The sequence below is a fragment of the Oenanthe melanoleuca genome, chromosome 18 (assembly GCF_029582105.1).
Source record: "Oenanthe melanoleuca isolate GR-GAL-2019-014 chromosome 18, OMel1.0, whole genome shotgun sequence".
NCBI lineage: Eukaryota > Metazoa > Chordata > Aves > Passeriformes > Muscicapidae > Oenanthe > Oenanthe melanoleuca.
Window position 1 is genome coordinate 5,753,491 of NC_079351.1, and position 12,849 is coordinate 5,766,339.

A 12,849-nucleotide genomic window follows, 5' to 3' on the forward strand; every position below is an offset into this window, starting at 1 on the left:
GTGCATTTGCACCTCCATTACCAGGTCTATATTTACACTCTGTAAAATAAGCTTGATTATTACTCAGAAATCAATAAAATTGATGCTTTCTATTTTCAACATTTTAATTCCTCACTACCTTGGAAACTTATTAGTATGTCAAATATATCCACACTTTAATATAATGATGTGCTGGCTCTAGCAGCAGGCTTGCTTATTATTACTTAAAAACTAAAAAAGTTTAATTATTTCACAGCCACATCTTGCAGGACATTTCTTTTTCTGAGAAAAGTAAATAATGTTTTGTTTATATAAACACATAGCTACTTCAGCTACTTCCATTTTCCCCCCAAATCAATGCTGCTTTTAGGAATAATTGCAATAGCCACCACCCAGTTTTCCAGTCACCTGAACAAAGAAGTAGAGAATTGCCAGGGGGACGATCACCACGGTGAAGAGCGGGGTGCTGGCTATGATAACGATCATGGTGGACAGGGAGGTGAAGAAGGTGCCCAGGAACATGAGGATGGTGGGCGGGATGACCTCGTCGATGACGTAGATGTCCTTGGAGAAGCGGTTGATGATGCGCCCGCTGGGGGTGGTGTCGTAGAAGGACTGGGGGCTGTGCAGTTTGTTCTCCAGCAGCGCGGCGTGCAGCGCCCGGGCAGCGTTGATGCCCCCCAGGGCCAGGGTGAAGGAGGAGACCAGCACCAGCAGCCCTAGGGAGGAGCAGGTGTGTTATCCCCTGAGCCTCGGCAGCTCCTCTGTGCTCCAAGCTTGCTTGGCTTCACAGAATTCACAGAATCACCAGGATGGAAGAGACTTCAAGATCATCGAGTCCAACCCATGCCCTAACACCTCAACTAGACCATGGCACTAAGTGCCACATCCTGTCTTTTTTAAACACATCCAGGTATGGTGACTCTACCACCTCCCTGTACTTTATCACTCTTATTCACTTTATTCCCTGCCCACCCTCTTTTCCTGTGCACATCAGCATTGCATCCACTGCTTCCTGAGGCACAGGAACATCCCCAGGATTCACCATCCTGTCTGTGGAAAACACACACACAACCATCTTCCTGCTGTTTTACTCCATGAAGTCCTAATGCTACAACTTCACCCCAATCCTTCATCCCCTTCTGCACTAAAGTTTTCATGTTTTCTTTTCAATTTGCCTTTCCCTGTTCAACCCACCCCAGGTGCTTCACAACAAAATTAAAACTGTTGGTCTGAGCTCAGACTGTGTAGCTCCAGGTTCCACGAGCTTCCTTGCTTAGGACAGGAGTTGGGGAGTAATTCTCATAGAATCACTGAATGGTTGGGTTGGAAGGGGCCTTTAAGATCATTCAGTTTCAACCTCACCACCACTATCCCAGGCTGCTCACAGCTCCATCCAACCTGGCATTGGACACTCCCAGGGATGGGGCAGCCACAGCTTCTCTGGGCAAGGCCTCACCTCCAGCACAGCAAATAATTTATTCCTATAATCTAAACCAACCATCCTTTCAGACCACTAGTAACTGACCTAACACCTCATTCCTAAACACTGGGCATGATGATTTTACCTGCCCTCACCTTGCAGGAGGCCCAGGGCAGCGTAGACCCCAATTCTCATGGCTTTGTTCTGCTGAGTCCCATTTACCACGGGCTCGTTGGTCCAGTCACTGAGCCACACGTTGGCCCCGATGGCAGCAGCATTTTGGCAGCAATACAGGAAACAGATCACCAATGAAATGACAGGGCTGACAGCCTTCATGTATTGCCAGAACACTGCTAGCTTTACCTGCAAAAACACACACCAGAGCTGGTTTGCACAACCCACACAAGAGGGAGCTTAGAGAGAATTACGAGAGAGAAAAATTCCTTGTGAGAGGAACTGCTGACAAAACTTTAACACACTCTGACACCAGCCTAACTCAAAACTGCCTGGGCTCCAGAACACCACAGAGAAAGGCTCATGTGCCTGAGCTCCCTGTCAGGGTGAGGGCTTTCAAAACAGGTCAGAAACCTCTCTGAAATACTCTTCTCCTCCATGTTGAGGATCTGTATTTCATTATTTTGTGGGGTTGTAGTTTTTAAGACTATGCCAGAGAGGGGAGAAAAAAAAAAAAAAAGGAAAGAAAGAAGCCAGATCAAATAGCAGCAAAAGATGGGTAATAAGAATAGGAGCCAAGATTTTTAGGCAGAAGAAGCAACTTGGCAGGAGTACTGTACTCAAGACTACTTTAAATGGCCTATTTAAGGAAAAGTGTTGAACATGCCTCCACTCTGTCTTCACAGCAACTTGAATGAGGCATCAAATGCTAATGCACCCAAAAAGAACATAAACAGATGATGTTTATAGCAATAAGTAAAGGTGCTGTCTCTAAGATAGTGCAAAAAGGCAGAGAAGCAGAAAGAGACAGCGACTCAGGACAAAACTCTGTCCTTAGAAAAAAGAATAAGAAGGAATAATTAAAAGAACAAGTGTTGTTGATTAGGGACTTTGAAGGCTAAAATAATCCACAGAAAAAGCTGTGGTCTGTGCCATGGACCATGCACTTCAGACTAAACAGGACACACTGAGCCTTCTGAAGTGGAGGGAAGGGTCTTTTTTTAATCAAACCTCCCTGCCCCTCTTCCATCTGCTGCTCCTTTCTGCTCCTTTCTTTAACTTCTGTGTTCCCATCTTCTCTTTTTTTCCTTGTTTCCATTTTTCTCCCTGGCCCTACTCAGGAGAAATACAGCCCCTTTGTACCTACCAGCACAAAGTGCTCTGGGCTTGGGCTGGCAGGTATTGAGGCAGAACAGCCCCACTGGCACCCAGAGGCAGCTGGTTCGTGTAGCCCAGTGCTGGACTCAGTTTAAAAACCAAAGTGCTGAAAGCTCTGTGGGACAAAGGCAGGGCTGATGGAGTGCAGGGCTGATAGAGTGCAGGGCTCTGCAGTATCGGGTGACTGTGGAGGGAGCTGGAAGAGATTTACTTTTTTTGTTCTCCTCAGTATACAGGGCTAGCTAGGTGCCAAAATCTCTGCCAAAATCCCTAATATGAATGAGCAGTGGCCACCAGATTAACGCCTAAAGCCTGCAGTTGTGATTTACACAACACATTTAATAGAGCTGGATCAAATATTAAAACAAAAGGGATTTTTTTTTTTCAAATAGAAAAAAAGGTAGAAAAGGGGAGGGGTGGAATCAAACCATACCGTGCCTGTTTCAGTGGTTTCAGCCTGAATAAGTTTCTCATTAGCATTTTTCTTTGGAACAGGAGGCTCTGCTGGCTTCTTCTCACAGACTCTTCGCTTCGTTGACATTTTGTTGGGACATTCTCCTCCCTCAGAAGACACTACACTAAGTTGCCTAGTTACAACAAAAGAGTCATTAGGAGAAAAAGGCATACTGTGGCAGTGCTAAGGCAAGGCTGGGATGTAGTGAACTGGATTTATTCCCAGCTCTTCCACTGAGTTCCCATGCCAGCCTTACTCACAGCTCTGAGCACTTCTAGCACCTCTCTGCAGGTTCAGGGATGCCAGAAATGCAGGATCTAAGAAAGGCCATGGCACAGCCTGAGCTCCTTGGGAAAAGCCTTCAGAGGCTTCATGGCAAGGCAGACATTTCAAAGCAAACCCTGAGCTGCTCTGTTTTCATATCAGCAGTAGCTGGACTGCACCTAGGGTATGATTATAAAAACCTTCAAAGGTTTCCAAGGCTCCCAGTGGAAAGGTGCAATGCAAAGGGTTTATTTATCACACATCTGCCAGCAGTTCACTGTTGTGTGGGTAAACACACCCTGTGGTGTTACTGAGAACCAGAGAGCTGCTTTCAGAAATTGGTTCAGTCCAGACTGAAAAGAAGACTGAAGGAATAGATGTTTGATGCTGTGTGTTCACATTTATTTTTAAAATGATAAAAACCAATTTATTTATGAGAGGAAATTGAGAAAACTGAAGCCCAGATGGAGAAGCAGCATGTGATTGGCACCTGAAAGATGTTTTTTACCCCAGACACAGACTAGAAATGCAAGTGACTGGTGTTTACCTAAGAAACTGTTTGCGGACCTCGTTTGTCACGGGCTCGTTATCAGCCAGGTCTGTGTGGATGCTCAGGGTGTCCTCAGCCAGCAGCACTTCTTCCTCCTCCAGCACTGCAAGACAAGACCACACCTCGATTTTTCTGCCACAGAGAAAGGTGGCTGCACAAAGGAAGAGCCATGAAAAACAAGAAAGGAAAACCACACTGCATGAGCCCCCCCAGCTCTGCTTACATCCCTTCTGTGCATCACTTCTAACAAAACTGCAAAGATCTTGTGAGGCAGGTTGGCTGCCAGATGCATTTTTACCACATCCCTTTAATCCACTAGAATTTCAGGCAATAGTGGAAGAGCTGGTTCTAGCTAAATTCAATTATAGGGCACATTCTAGGCATGATCCTGGGCTGGGGGAGTCACACCAGGAGTCCTCAAGCCTCTGCTGTGGCTGGAAGGTTCTGTGTATGCTCCTCTGCCTGCCTGGAGAGCAGCAGTGCTGGATTAACAGTGTGGGAGCACAATTACACAGAGCAAACATCCACCAGAATGCTTTTATCTGGCATCATTTTGTCAGAATCAAACCAGGCTGAAAAGGAACCCAAGATTAAAATGTCATTTGAACTTTGCTACGTGAAAATTCCTCAACCACATATAAAGAGAGAACACACCAGACTCTGGGTAGCCCCTTTGATAGCAAGCCCAGTTTGTTCTTGGCTACTGTGTCTTCCTGCTGAGTTTGACCTTTCTAATTGTAAAATGAGTTCCCAAGTCTAAAATAATTTCTAAGACAATAATTGCTGTTTTTTTGTAGGACAAACCACATGAAATTTTGAAAGAAATTTGTGAAAAGATTTCTCAGTAATACAGACCTGGCCAGAGTCGACAATTTTCACAGTAGCACAGAAAGGCAAATGCCAGGTTGCCATGAAGAACCAGGGGACACTTTACAGAGAAAATATCTGTAATCTTGTTGACTGAAAAAAGACATCTTTTAAGAAAAAACAATACTGTACTTGTTGGTTCATCCTCTTCTATGTCTTCATCCAGTGCATAATTCCGGAGGAATTCTGCAAAGGCCTTGTTCTGTTTCAGAAGGTCTTGGTAAGATCCCATTTCAGAGATTTGGCCATCTACCAGGACAATTATATGGTCAACCTGAGGCAGGAAGCTAATGCTGTGGGTCACCAGGATTCGGGTCTGGATAGGGAAAAGGAAAAAACAAAACCACATATCCCTCATTTGCACTGTGGGGACTGACAGCACCCAGCAAGCCAAATTCTACCACATTTTTGGGATAGGGAATGAATTACTGTGTCAAGGTAAAATACCCAGTGAAATAATACTGTCTACATTAGGCAAATCAGCTTGGAATTATGTATATGAACTCACTTTGATCCTACTGCTAACAAAAACAGAGAGGAAAACAAACACACTGAATTATCACTCCCTCCTTCCCTTATGCTGATTTTCATTGCAGCCCTTCCCTTATGAGCTCCAGGATGATCTGAGAAGATGGCAGCAGGAGTGGAAGGTGCAGCAAAGCCACTGCAGTTTGTTTTTGCCAAAGTCCTCTGTAAGATCCACATTTGCTGCAGCTTCCTGGCTGTGCTGCCTCTGAGAAACAACAATTAAACCACCAGCCTGTGCACGTTCCAGCACACGCCTTGATTCTCAGGGCTCTCATAGAGGAGGGATTTTAAAACACAGGGCATGTTTCTGCCTCTGCCCACAGCATTCCTGGGCATGTGTGAGCAGAGTTTCACAGCAGCCTGGTACCCACACTGCCAGCTACACACACAAACTCAGCAATGAGCTGGGTGGTGAAACAGTGTTCCTGAGATTGTGTGCGTTTCTGTGATAATTGATAAAAGATTTGTGTCAATCACAGAAGTACTGGGGTTTGTATAAACCACAATACTTAAGTTTGAAATGAAGCATGACACCAGAGAAAATATGACTAAATCAATCTATTTTAAATCCCCCTGTTATGAATATTATATTTTCTAAATAAATTGCATCTACTAACAGTTTGCAAACCAGGCTTTCACACAGCCCAATACACATCTGCAAAATCAGATTTCCTGCCTTTGTGTAATCAATTGCAGTCTATCTACTGAGACCAGACTTCCCAACTTCTGCCATTCCTTATCTACCAAGACCAGATGGTTATCTGTGAGACTTGACAAATCGCTCAGAGACTTCACGTCGTCCAGAGCTCCCACGAATGTTTTTTGACCCCCACTGCTTACCTGGTAAAATTATGACAACAAAAAAATAACAATTATTGATTACTGTGAGCAAACCAGACTATAAAAGAAGCTGCAAAACCAAAGTTTGGTGTAGCACGGAGGGAGCAGTGAGCCCTCTGCCTCCCCAGCGCCGCGTTGTTCTGTCTATATAAAACAAAGCGATCTAAATTTTGCTGAATATCGAGACTTTCATTCCTCATTTACAACACTCCCAAGAGGATCTAAACCCCAGCTTACTTTTCCTCTCAAGACCCCGTCGGGGCCGATGACCTTGTCGAAGATGTGCTTGGCCACGTGCGAGTCCACGGCGGACAGGGGGTCGTCCAGCAGCAGCACGTCGGCGCCGCTGTACACGGCGCGCGCCAGGCTGACCCGCTGCCGCTGCCCCCCCGACAGGTTGATGCCCTGCAGGGACAGCAACACCAGTCACACCACAGCTCTGTGCCTCTCATCCAGCCCACTGTGCTGCTGAACCAACACACACAGGATGCTGAAGGGATAACCCACTGCCTGCGCCGCTGTACACGGCGCGCGCCAGGCTGACCCGCTGCCGCTGCCCCCCCGACAGGTTGATGCCCTGCAGGGACAGCACAGCCCAACAACAGTCACACCACAGCTCTGTGCCTCTCACCCAGCCCACCCTGCTGCTGAAGGGATAACCCACTGCCTGCTCGCTGGAAACTGGAGATGGAGCCAGTCTCCTTTTAATAAGCTACTAGAGGGAGCTGTTAAGACACAAAGTTATAAAAAGTGAAACTGTCAACCAGGATGTAAAATGCAAATTTTAAAGCAGCTGGAACATCTTCCACATCTTTCATTTTACGCACAAATCCCCATCTCCTCACCATTTTGTGAAATCTAGCTCAAACTTAGTGGCCTATGTAAAAAGAATATCTTTATTGGTAAACACAGATGTAAATGTTTCTCATTAAAATGTGTTGTATTAATTTTCTTTTTTTTTTTTTTCTTTTACTTGAAGCACAACCATATGTTCCCTCCCTTTTTATCCCTACAGGAAAAGGAAGGCCTTCAGTGATTCTGCACAGATGCACCTTTACAATTCATAACAAATAGAGAGTGCTCTGATCTTCCAGGGCTGGATGTGCAATTCTACATCACAATACACACTCAAGCCTAAAGTTAAGAAAAAGTTCAAGTCAAGTGCTTTCCAGAGAACTGCCCTGCATGTTTTGGTGTTGATTTTAGCAGGGATGCCATTGTGAAGATCAAATCAAATCAAACCAAATCAAATCAAATCAAATCAAATCAAGTGCTGACTTTACAGTATTCTCTCTTTAGCTAGAGCAAGAATCACCAGGCAGGTCTGACTTGAGAAAAACAAAAATCTACCTAAAAAAATTACCTTCTCTCCTATCTCAGTTTGATCTCCTCCTGGCAGCACCTCCAGGTCAGTTTTTAAAGCACAGGCCTCCAGGGCATTTTGGTATTTTTCCTCATTAAGAGCTTGGCCAAACAAAATGTTATCTTTCAGCGTGGCATTCTGGATCCAGGCTTGTTGAGGCACATAAGCAACAGAACCCTAGAAAAAGGAGAGAGAGAGAAAACCTCTGACTTTTGACAAGCAGGAATTCATGCTCTAAGATCCTCAGCACATTTATAGCTCCTGGTACCTACACATTCACATTATATGTATATGAGTGCTCACTGCTCATGTGCCATTGATCAAATCAGGAAAGCAATTTCAGATAAAGGTAGGCAAAACTCAAACATCCTGACAAGCTGCCAGAGGAGCAACTAGAATTCCCTCTGGAGCCTGAGGTACATTCTAAGCAAGGGAGGCACGAGCAGCACATTTCCCCACCACCATTAAATGGTTACATAAAAAAAACCAACCTTCACAGCCACTTCTCCTTCCAGCTTTTCCATCTCACCCAGCAGAGCAGACACCAGGGAAGACTTTCCACAGCCAACATGGCCAACAATGGCAACCAAAGAACCACTGGGGACCAACATATTTATACTGTGGAGGAAATAGGCTGGAAATTAATTAAACATTAGTTTACTAAAGACATCAGAGGTCTTTAAACCAGGGCTGAAACACACAGTCACAGCCTGACTGGATATAATACACAAAGCTTGGTCACTGATTTTCTCTTCCCTTTCTTGCATAAATCAACTGCAACCAGAATTTGAGGAGCAAATGAAAACCCAGCATAATTTATCTTGCTGGTTGCTAAAGCAGTAGGATTATTAACAAACCTTCTAAGACTCTTTGCTGTGCTGTATCAATCCATCAGCAAGTCAAACTGGGTTAATAAGCATTTTGAAAGTAGACAATATTCCAGAAGTATTTTGGGGTTTGATTTTAAAACCAAAAGCAATTGTGTGAAAGTAAGGAGTGAATACATCTCATCTAAAAACTTCAGAACTGGATTTCCTCTGCTGGTAAATAGGGTTCACAATGACACAAGAAAAACAGGACTTCCCCAATTAAAATCCTTTATTGTTTACCCCTCTGTGTTCTTAAAGGCACTACTTTAGGTCCTGAAGGCAAAATGATGCAAAAATGACTGATGGATGCAGTCTCTGCTGCCAAAGTGCTTTTCACTAATGAAATCAAGCCAAATTTCTATTTACATAGATCCTGAGGCATAACAGAAGGTATATATGCTTCCAGGCAAATTTTGTTTCTCTTCATTCAAATAGGCAAATGTGCAAAACATTCACCCCCACAGTGTGGAAATGGCCTTTCCACTGCCACAAGCCTCTTCAAGGAAGAGACCACTGCTGGCACACCTAGCTCCAAATACAGACACCTCAACTGTCCTCAAAATCCATCAGATCAGTTTGATTCCACAATGCTCCAGTTAAAAAATGTCTATTTAAGGAATTTTGGAGCCTGTCTTTCAATAAGTAACTATTTCATGCTGGTTGCTGTGGAGTTAAAGCCCTACAGCCCTGTTCTATAAAGCCTGAAGATGACAAGGCACGAGCTCCCTTTTTTAAAGGCAGAAGAGATGCTGACATGTGATGCATGTTTTTTACCAGAAACCTTTCAAACAGGCTTCCCAAGAGCCAGACACCAGGTAGATGTACTGCAACTGCACAAAGAAACCTTACCCTTTCAAGGCTGGCTTAAGCTCCTTTCCCCAGCTGAACGTTGCATTTCTTACACTGATGGCAGTGCCTGTGTGGCAAAAACACAACAACAGAGGGGCAGGAAATGTGTTACTCACAACAGCACAACAGAGAACAGGCTGACAGAGGGATCTTTATTTACACACACTGCATTTCCCTTTTCTGCTGGCACGGGAAGCACAGGCTCGTGCCTGTGGGTCACAAGACAGGCTTGTTCAGAGGGAAAATAACTGAAATAACTGCAGCTCCAGCCACAGACTGTGACCTGGCAGACCCAGGGAGCTGAGAGGATGCCCTGCTCCACCCTGCCCTGCTGGGGCTGCTCCCAGCATGTGCTGTTCAGCATCACCACAACCTTACTTCAGAAACTCCTTTCAGATCAGCAGGAGATCACTGCATGCTGTTGACTTTGATGGATCAGATTTGACACTCTGCAGCTTTTTGCCTGCCACACCTGGCTCACCCAACTGTTTGGGGATATTGTTTGGAACACAAGTAATCAAAACTGTTCACAAAGTTCCTGAGCATTTGTGCAGTGTGCAAGGTCTGAACAAGCCTTGCTGTCCACAGCCAGTGGATGCACTCCACACTCAGTGCTGTTAGCACCTGCTGCATTGCAGATGCAAACTCAGGCCCAACCAGCCCAAAAACAGGACCAGAAACTTCTCTGATTTCCACACAGTCCAACACTTTTCAGAGCAGCAGCTTCTTCCCTTTTTTTTTTTTTTTTAACCCAAGATTACAATTTTTATTTCCTTTTTCCCTTTTTTCATAGCTCAGCCAGTCCAAGAGAGATGTGTCTGCTGCATTTGCATAGTTTGTAAAAATAAGAACATCTTTACCTGGTGCAATCATTTTTGTTTCCACACAATTTGGATCAAGTTCATCATGACTCAGGAACTGCTGAATTCTCTTTAGGGAAACGCTTGTCTAAGAAAAGAATGTGACATTATTTCATCATTCTTTTAATGAGGACTCAGTGAAAAAGAAAAGCATGCACAGAGCCTTGAGCTTTCCCCCATGGGCTTCCTGAACAGTGCATCTTTCTTTCCCTGCAACGAGTCTTGTGCTGAGATTCAACCTTTTAACTGTGAAATTTCTCACACCAAGCTGAGTTTATCCAAGCAAAGCAAAATTCCCGCAGACAGGCTCACTCAGAAGATGTCAGGCTTTCCAATGCAGGACAGCAGGAAAGAAAGGATATTAAAAGGAAAGCCAGCTAAGAGGCAGATCAAGGGATCTCTGCATTCCAGAAATGAAGGATTTGCTCTTTCTGTTCAAATTTTTCAAACAGCCCATGCTCCAGGCCCTCCTTACCTGAGCAATGTTGCTAATGACTTGTGGAAGCATATTGAGGGGAAACTTCAAGAGATTGAACAAGGACAGGGAGACAAAAGCCTTTTCTGCATCCAGGACATTCTCCTCCTTCACAGAGACATACACAGCAAATGTTGTCAATGCTACCTGAAAGCCAGAAAGAGTTTACTGTGAGATGTCTGGTATATTCTGACATTTTAAAAGCACTCAGTCCTGACAGGCATCTTGGAAATAAAAGTATCAACCACAAAATGGGAAATTTCCTTGTTTCTGACCTTTTCAACAAGCTTTAAGAATGACAAGTCCTATGGACAAGTTGGAACAGAAAAGGGCACACAGAATAAAAGAACTTTCAGGTTTCCAGTGGCTACATTCAGCTGAACTAAGAGGTTCAAGAGATGAACTACACGATTTGGGTAAATAAAAAGGAAAAGCTGTTATCAGGTCATGGTTTCTTCCAGCTCCACCCAAGCAAATTTTCCCAATGTAAACTGCAGGCTAAGCAAATGAGATTCTATCTTATCTTCTCCAACCAATAGAGAAGGAAGTGAAATCCAAGTTATTTGCTGGCTTGCTGTGTGACAGGGGCCATCCACTGTGGAAGGACCATCCTGTGCACAAGCTGACAGTGAGCAGGAACAGGGATGTGCACAGAAGGGCACTGACTTCAAGGAACTACAAAAGGGGCAGAACCTCCAGGCTGTTCAAATCATTCCTGCAGAGCTGGGCCTTAGATCTTGAGAAAAGCTGGCTGGAAATAGTTTTGACTAGGGACTTATCTGAATGGTTTTATTCACCAAAACCCTTTCTGCAAAAGGGATCACAGTCCAGTGAAGTGGAAAACAGAGGAAAAGAGAAAATTGAGTAAAAAGCATTTCAGGGTTGGCAACATTATCATTTGGACTTTAGTTTTCACATTAAATCAATCTCTTTTTTGAGCTGCAGAATAATTTAACAACTCTCTCCCTCACTAAAACAAGCAGAGCAATGTAACATGAAGGTAGAAATGGGAGCTGTAGACAGACGGTGTCCTGACTGACTCAAAGTTTCTTTGGCTATTTTGTTATTCACAGATCTCTCTGAGGTTTCAAATTTTAGTTTCAATTTGTTATGGGAAGTACTTTGAAGTGGTTGGAAATTCTCCTGTGACAGCTATTCCCAGCTTCCACTGGCACGTTTTATCACAAAATACTTTAATACCGATTAACACGAGGGCTCTCAAGAAGGGAACTCTGCATCAAAGCATGGGAATAATTTCTTCCAAAACTTTACATTTTATTCCTATGTACATTAGCAAGCAGAAAACCTCACATTCATCCTTCAAGGGTGCACTCGTGCAGCTTAGAGAGCCATGCAAATTTAATTTACCAGGAAGGGTGCGCTGATCCAGGCAAAGGTGGACACAGAGTTGAGATAAGCAGATTTTTTCAAAACTCTCAGCTCATTCTTCCTTATCTCCAGGACCTTCTCTGAAAAGGATGGTTCCCAAGCATAGAGCTTCAGCACCTTGATGCCCCCCAGGATCTCGTTCATTAATTTAATGCGGGAGTCTTTGTATCGCATCTGTTCCACCTGGGTGGAAAACAGAGTCACAGCCAGGAACAGCAGAGCCCAACATGTGTCTCACAGCTGTGCTGGCCCTCAGGCTACTTCTGAAGAGGATGCAAAAGGTAATTACAGAAAGCCAGGCTGTTATCACTCATTGTGCAAGCTGAAGTCTACCTCTACAGCAGGAGAATTCAAAGGAAATGCCTGGAAAGCAGAGGACAAAAGCTTTCCACTCCTTTTCACTTTTTAAAGCATCTTAAAGAAAGATTCAGCCACTTCACAAAAATACTACCCTACCATTTCCTTTGATTACTTCAGAATTTTTTTCTTCTTTGTTTGCACAGTTTTATTTCTTATCCCTTGAAAATTGTGGCTACTCCTAGGGGTTTTCTTCCTATGCATTAAAATACAGTGTTTCCATTATTAAAATAAAAAAACATCCCTGCTCAAATTTATAGACAAAATTCACATACATATGCACAGCAAGTTATGCAGCTTTGGAGCAGCTCATAATGGGCAAGGGAGAAAAGGAATGTTACTATTTACCTGTCAGCATCCAAGAGATTTAAAAAGCCTGTATGTCTCTTCAAGGCATATAATAATATCATTTTGTAACTAAGGCTGTGCTTAAATGTCATAATTTATATC

General features: G+C 43.9%; 1 protein-coding gene across 3 annotated transcripts in view; it reads right to left on the bottom strand.

Annotated features, from left to right (window-relative positions):
- The window catches only part of ABCC3 (ATP binding cassette subfamily C member 3), a 47,220-nt gene that overhangs the window by 6,528 nt on the left and 27,843 nt on the right, over window positions 1-12,849 (bottom strand). The window contains exons 12-23 of one of the 3 annotated variants that reach the window (XM_056505573.1): window positions 12,022-12,225; window positions 10,654-10,800; window positions 10,179-10,266; window positions 9,319-9,385; window positions 8,092-8,218; window positions 7,601-7,777; window positions 6,475-6,642; window positions 5,002-5,185; window positions 4,000-4,105; window positions 3,168-3,321; window positions 1,558-1,765; window positions 388-698 (exon numbers count right to left, since the gene is read on the bottom strand). In XM_056505573.1, the coding sequence (XP_056361548.1) occupies window positions 388-698; window positions 1,558-1,765; window positions 3,168-3,321; window positions 4,000-4,105; window positions 5,002-5,185; window positions 6,475-6,642; window positions 7,601-7,777; window positions 8,092-8,218; window positions 9,319-9,385; window positions 10,179-10,266; window positions 10,654-10,800; window positions 12,022-12,225 (1,941 nt within the window). Of the gene's footprint in view, window positions 1-387; window positions 699-1,557; window positions 1,766-3,167; window positions 3,322-3,999; window positions 4,106-5,001; window positions 5,186-6,474; window positions 6,643-6,670; window positions 6,815-7,600; window positions 7,778-8,091; window positions 8,235-9,318; window positions 9,386-10,178; window positions 10,267-10,653; window positions 10,801-12,021; window positions 12,226-12,849 lie in introns of those variants that run through there. The other 2 variants (XM_056505574.1, XM_056505575.1) reach the window with 2 other exon arrangements.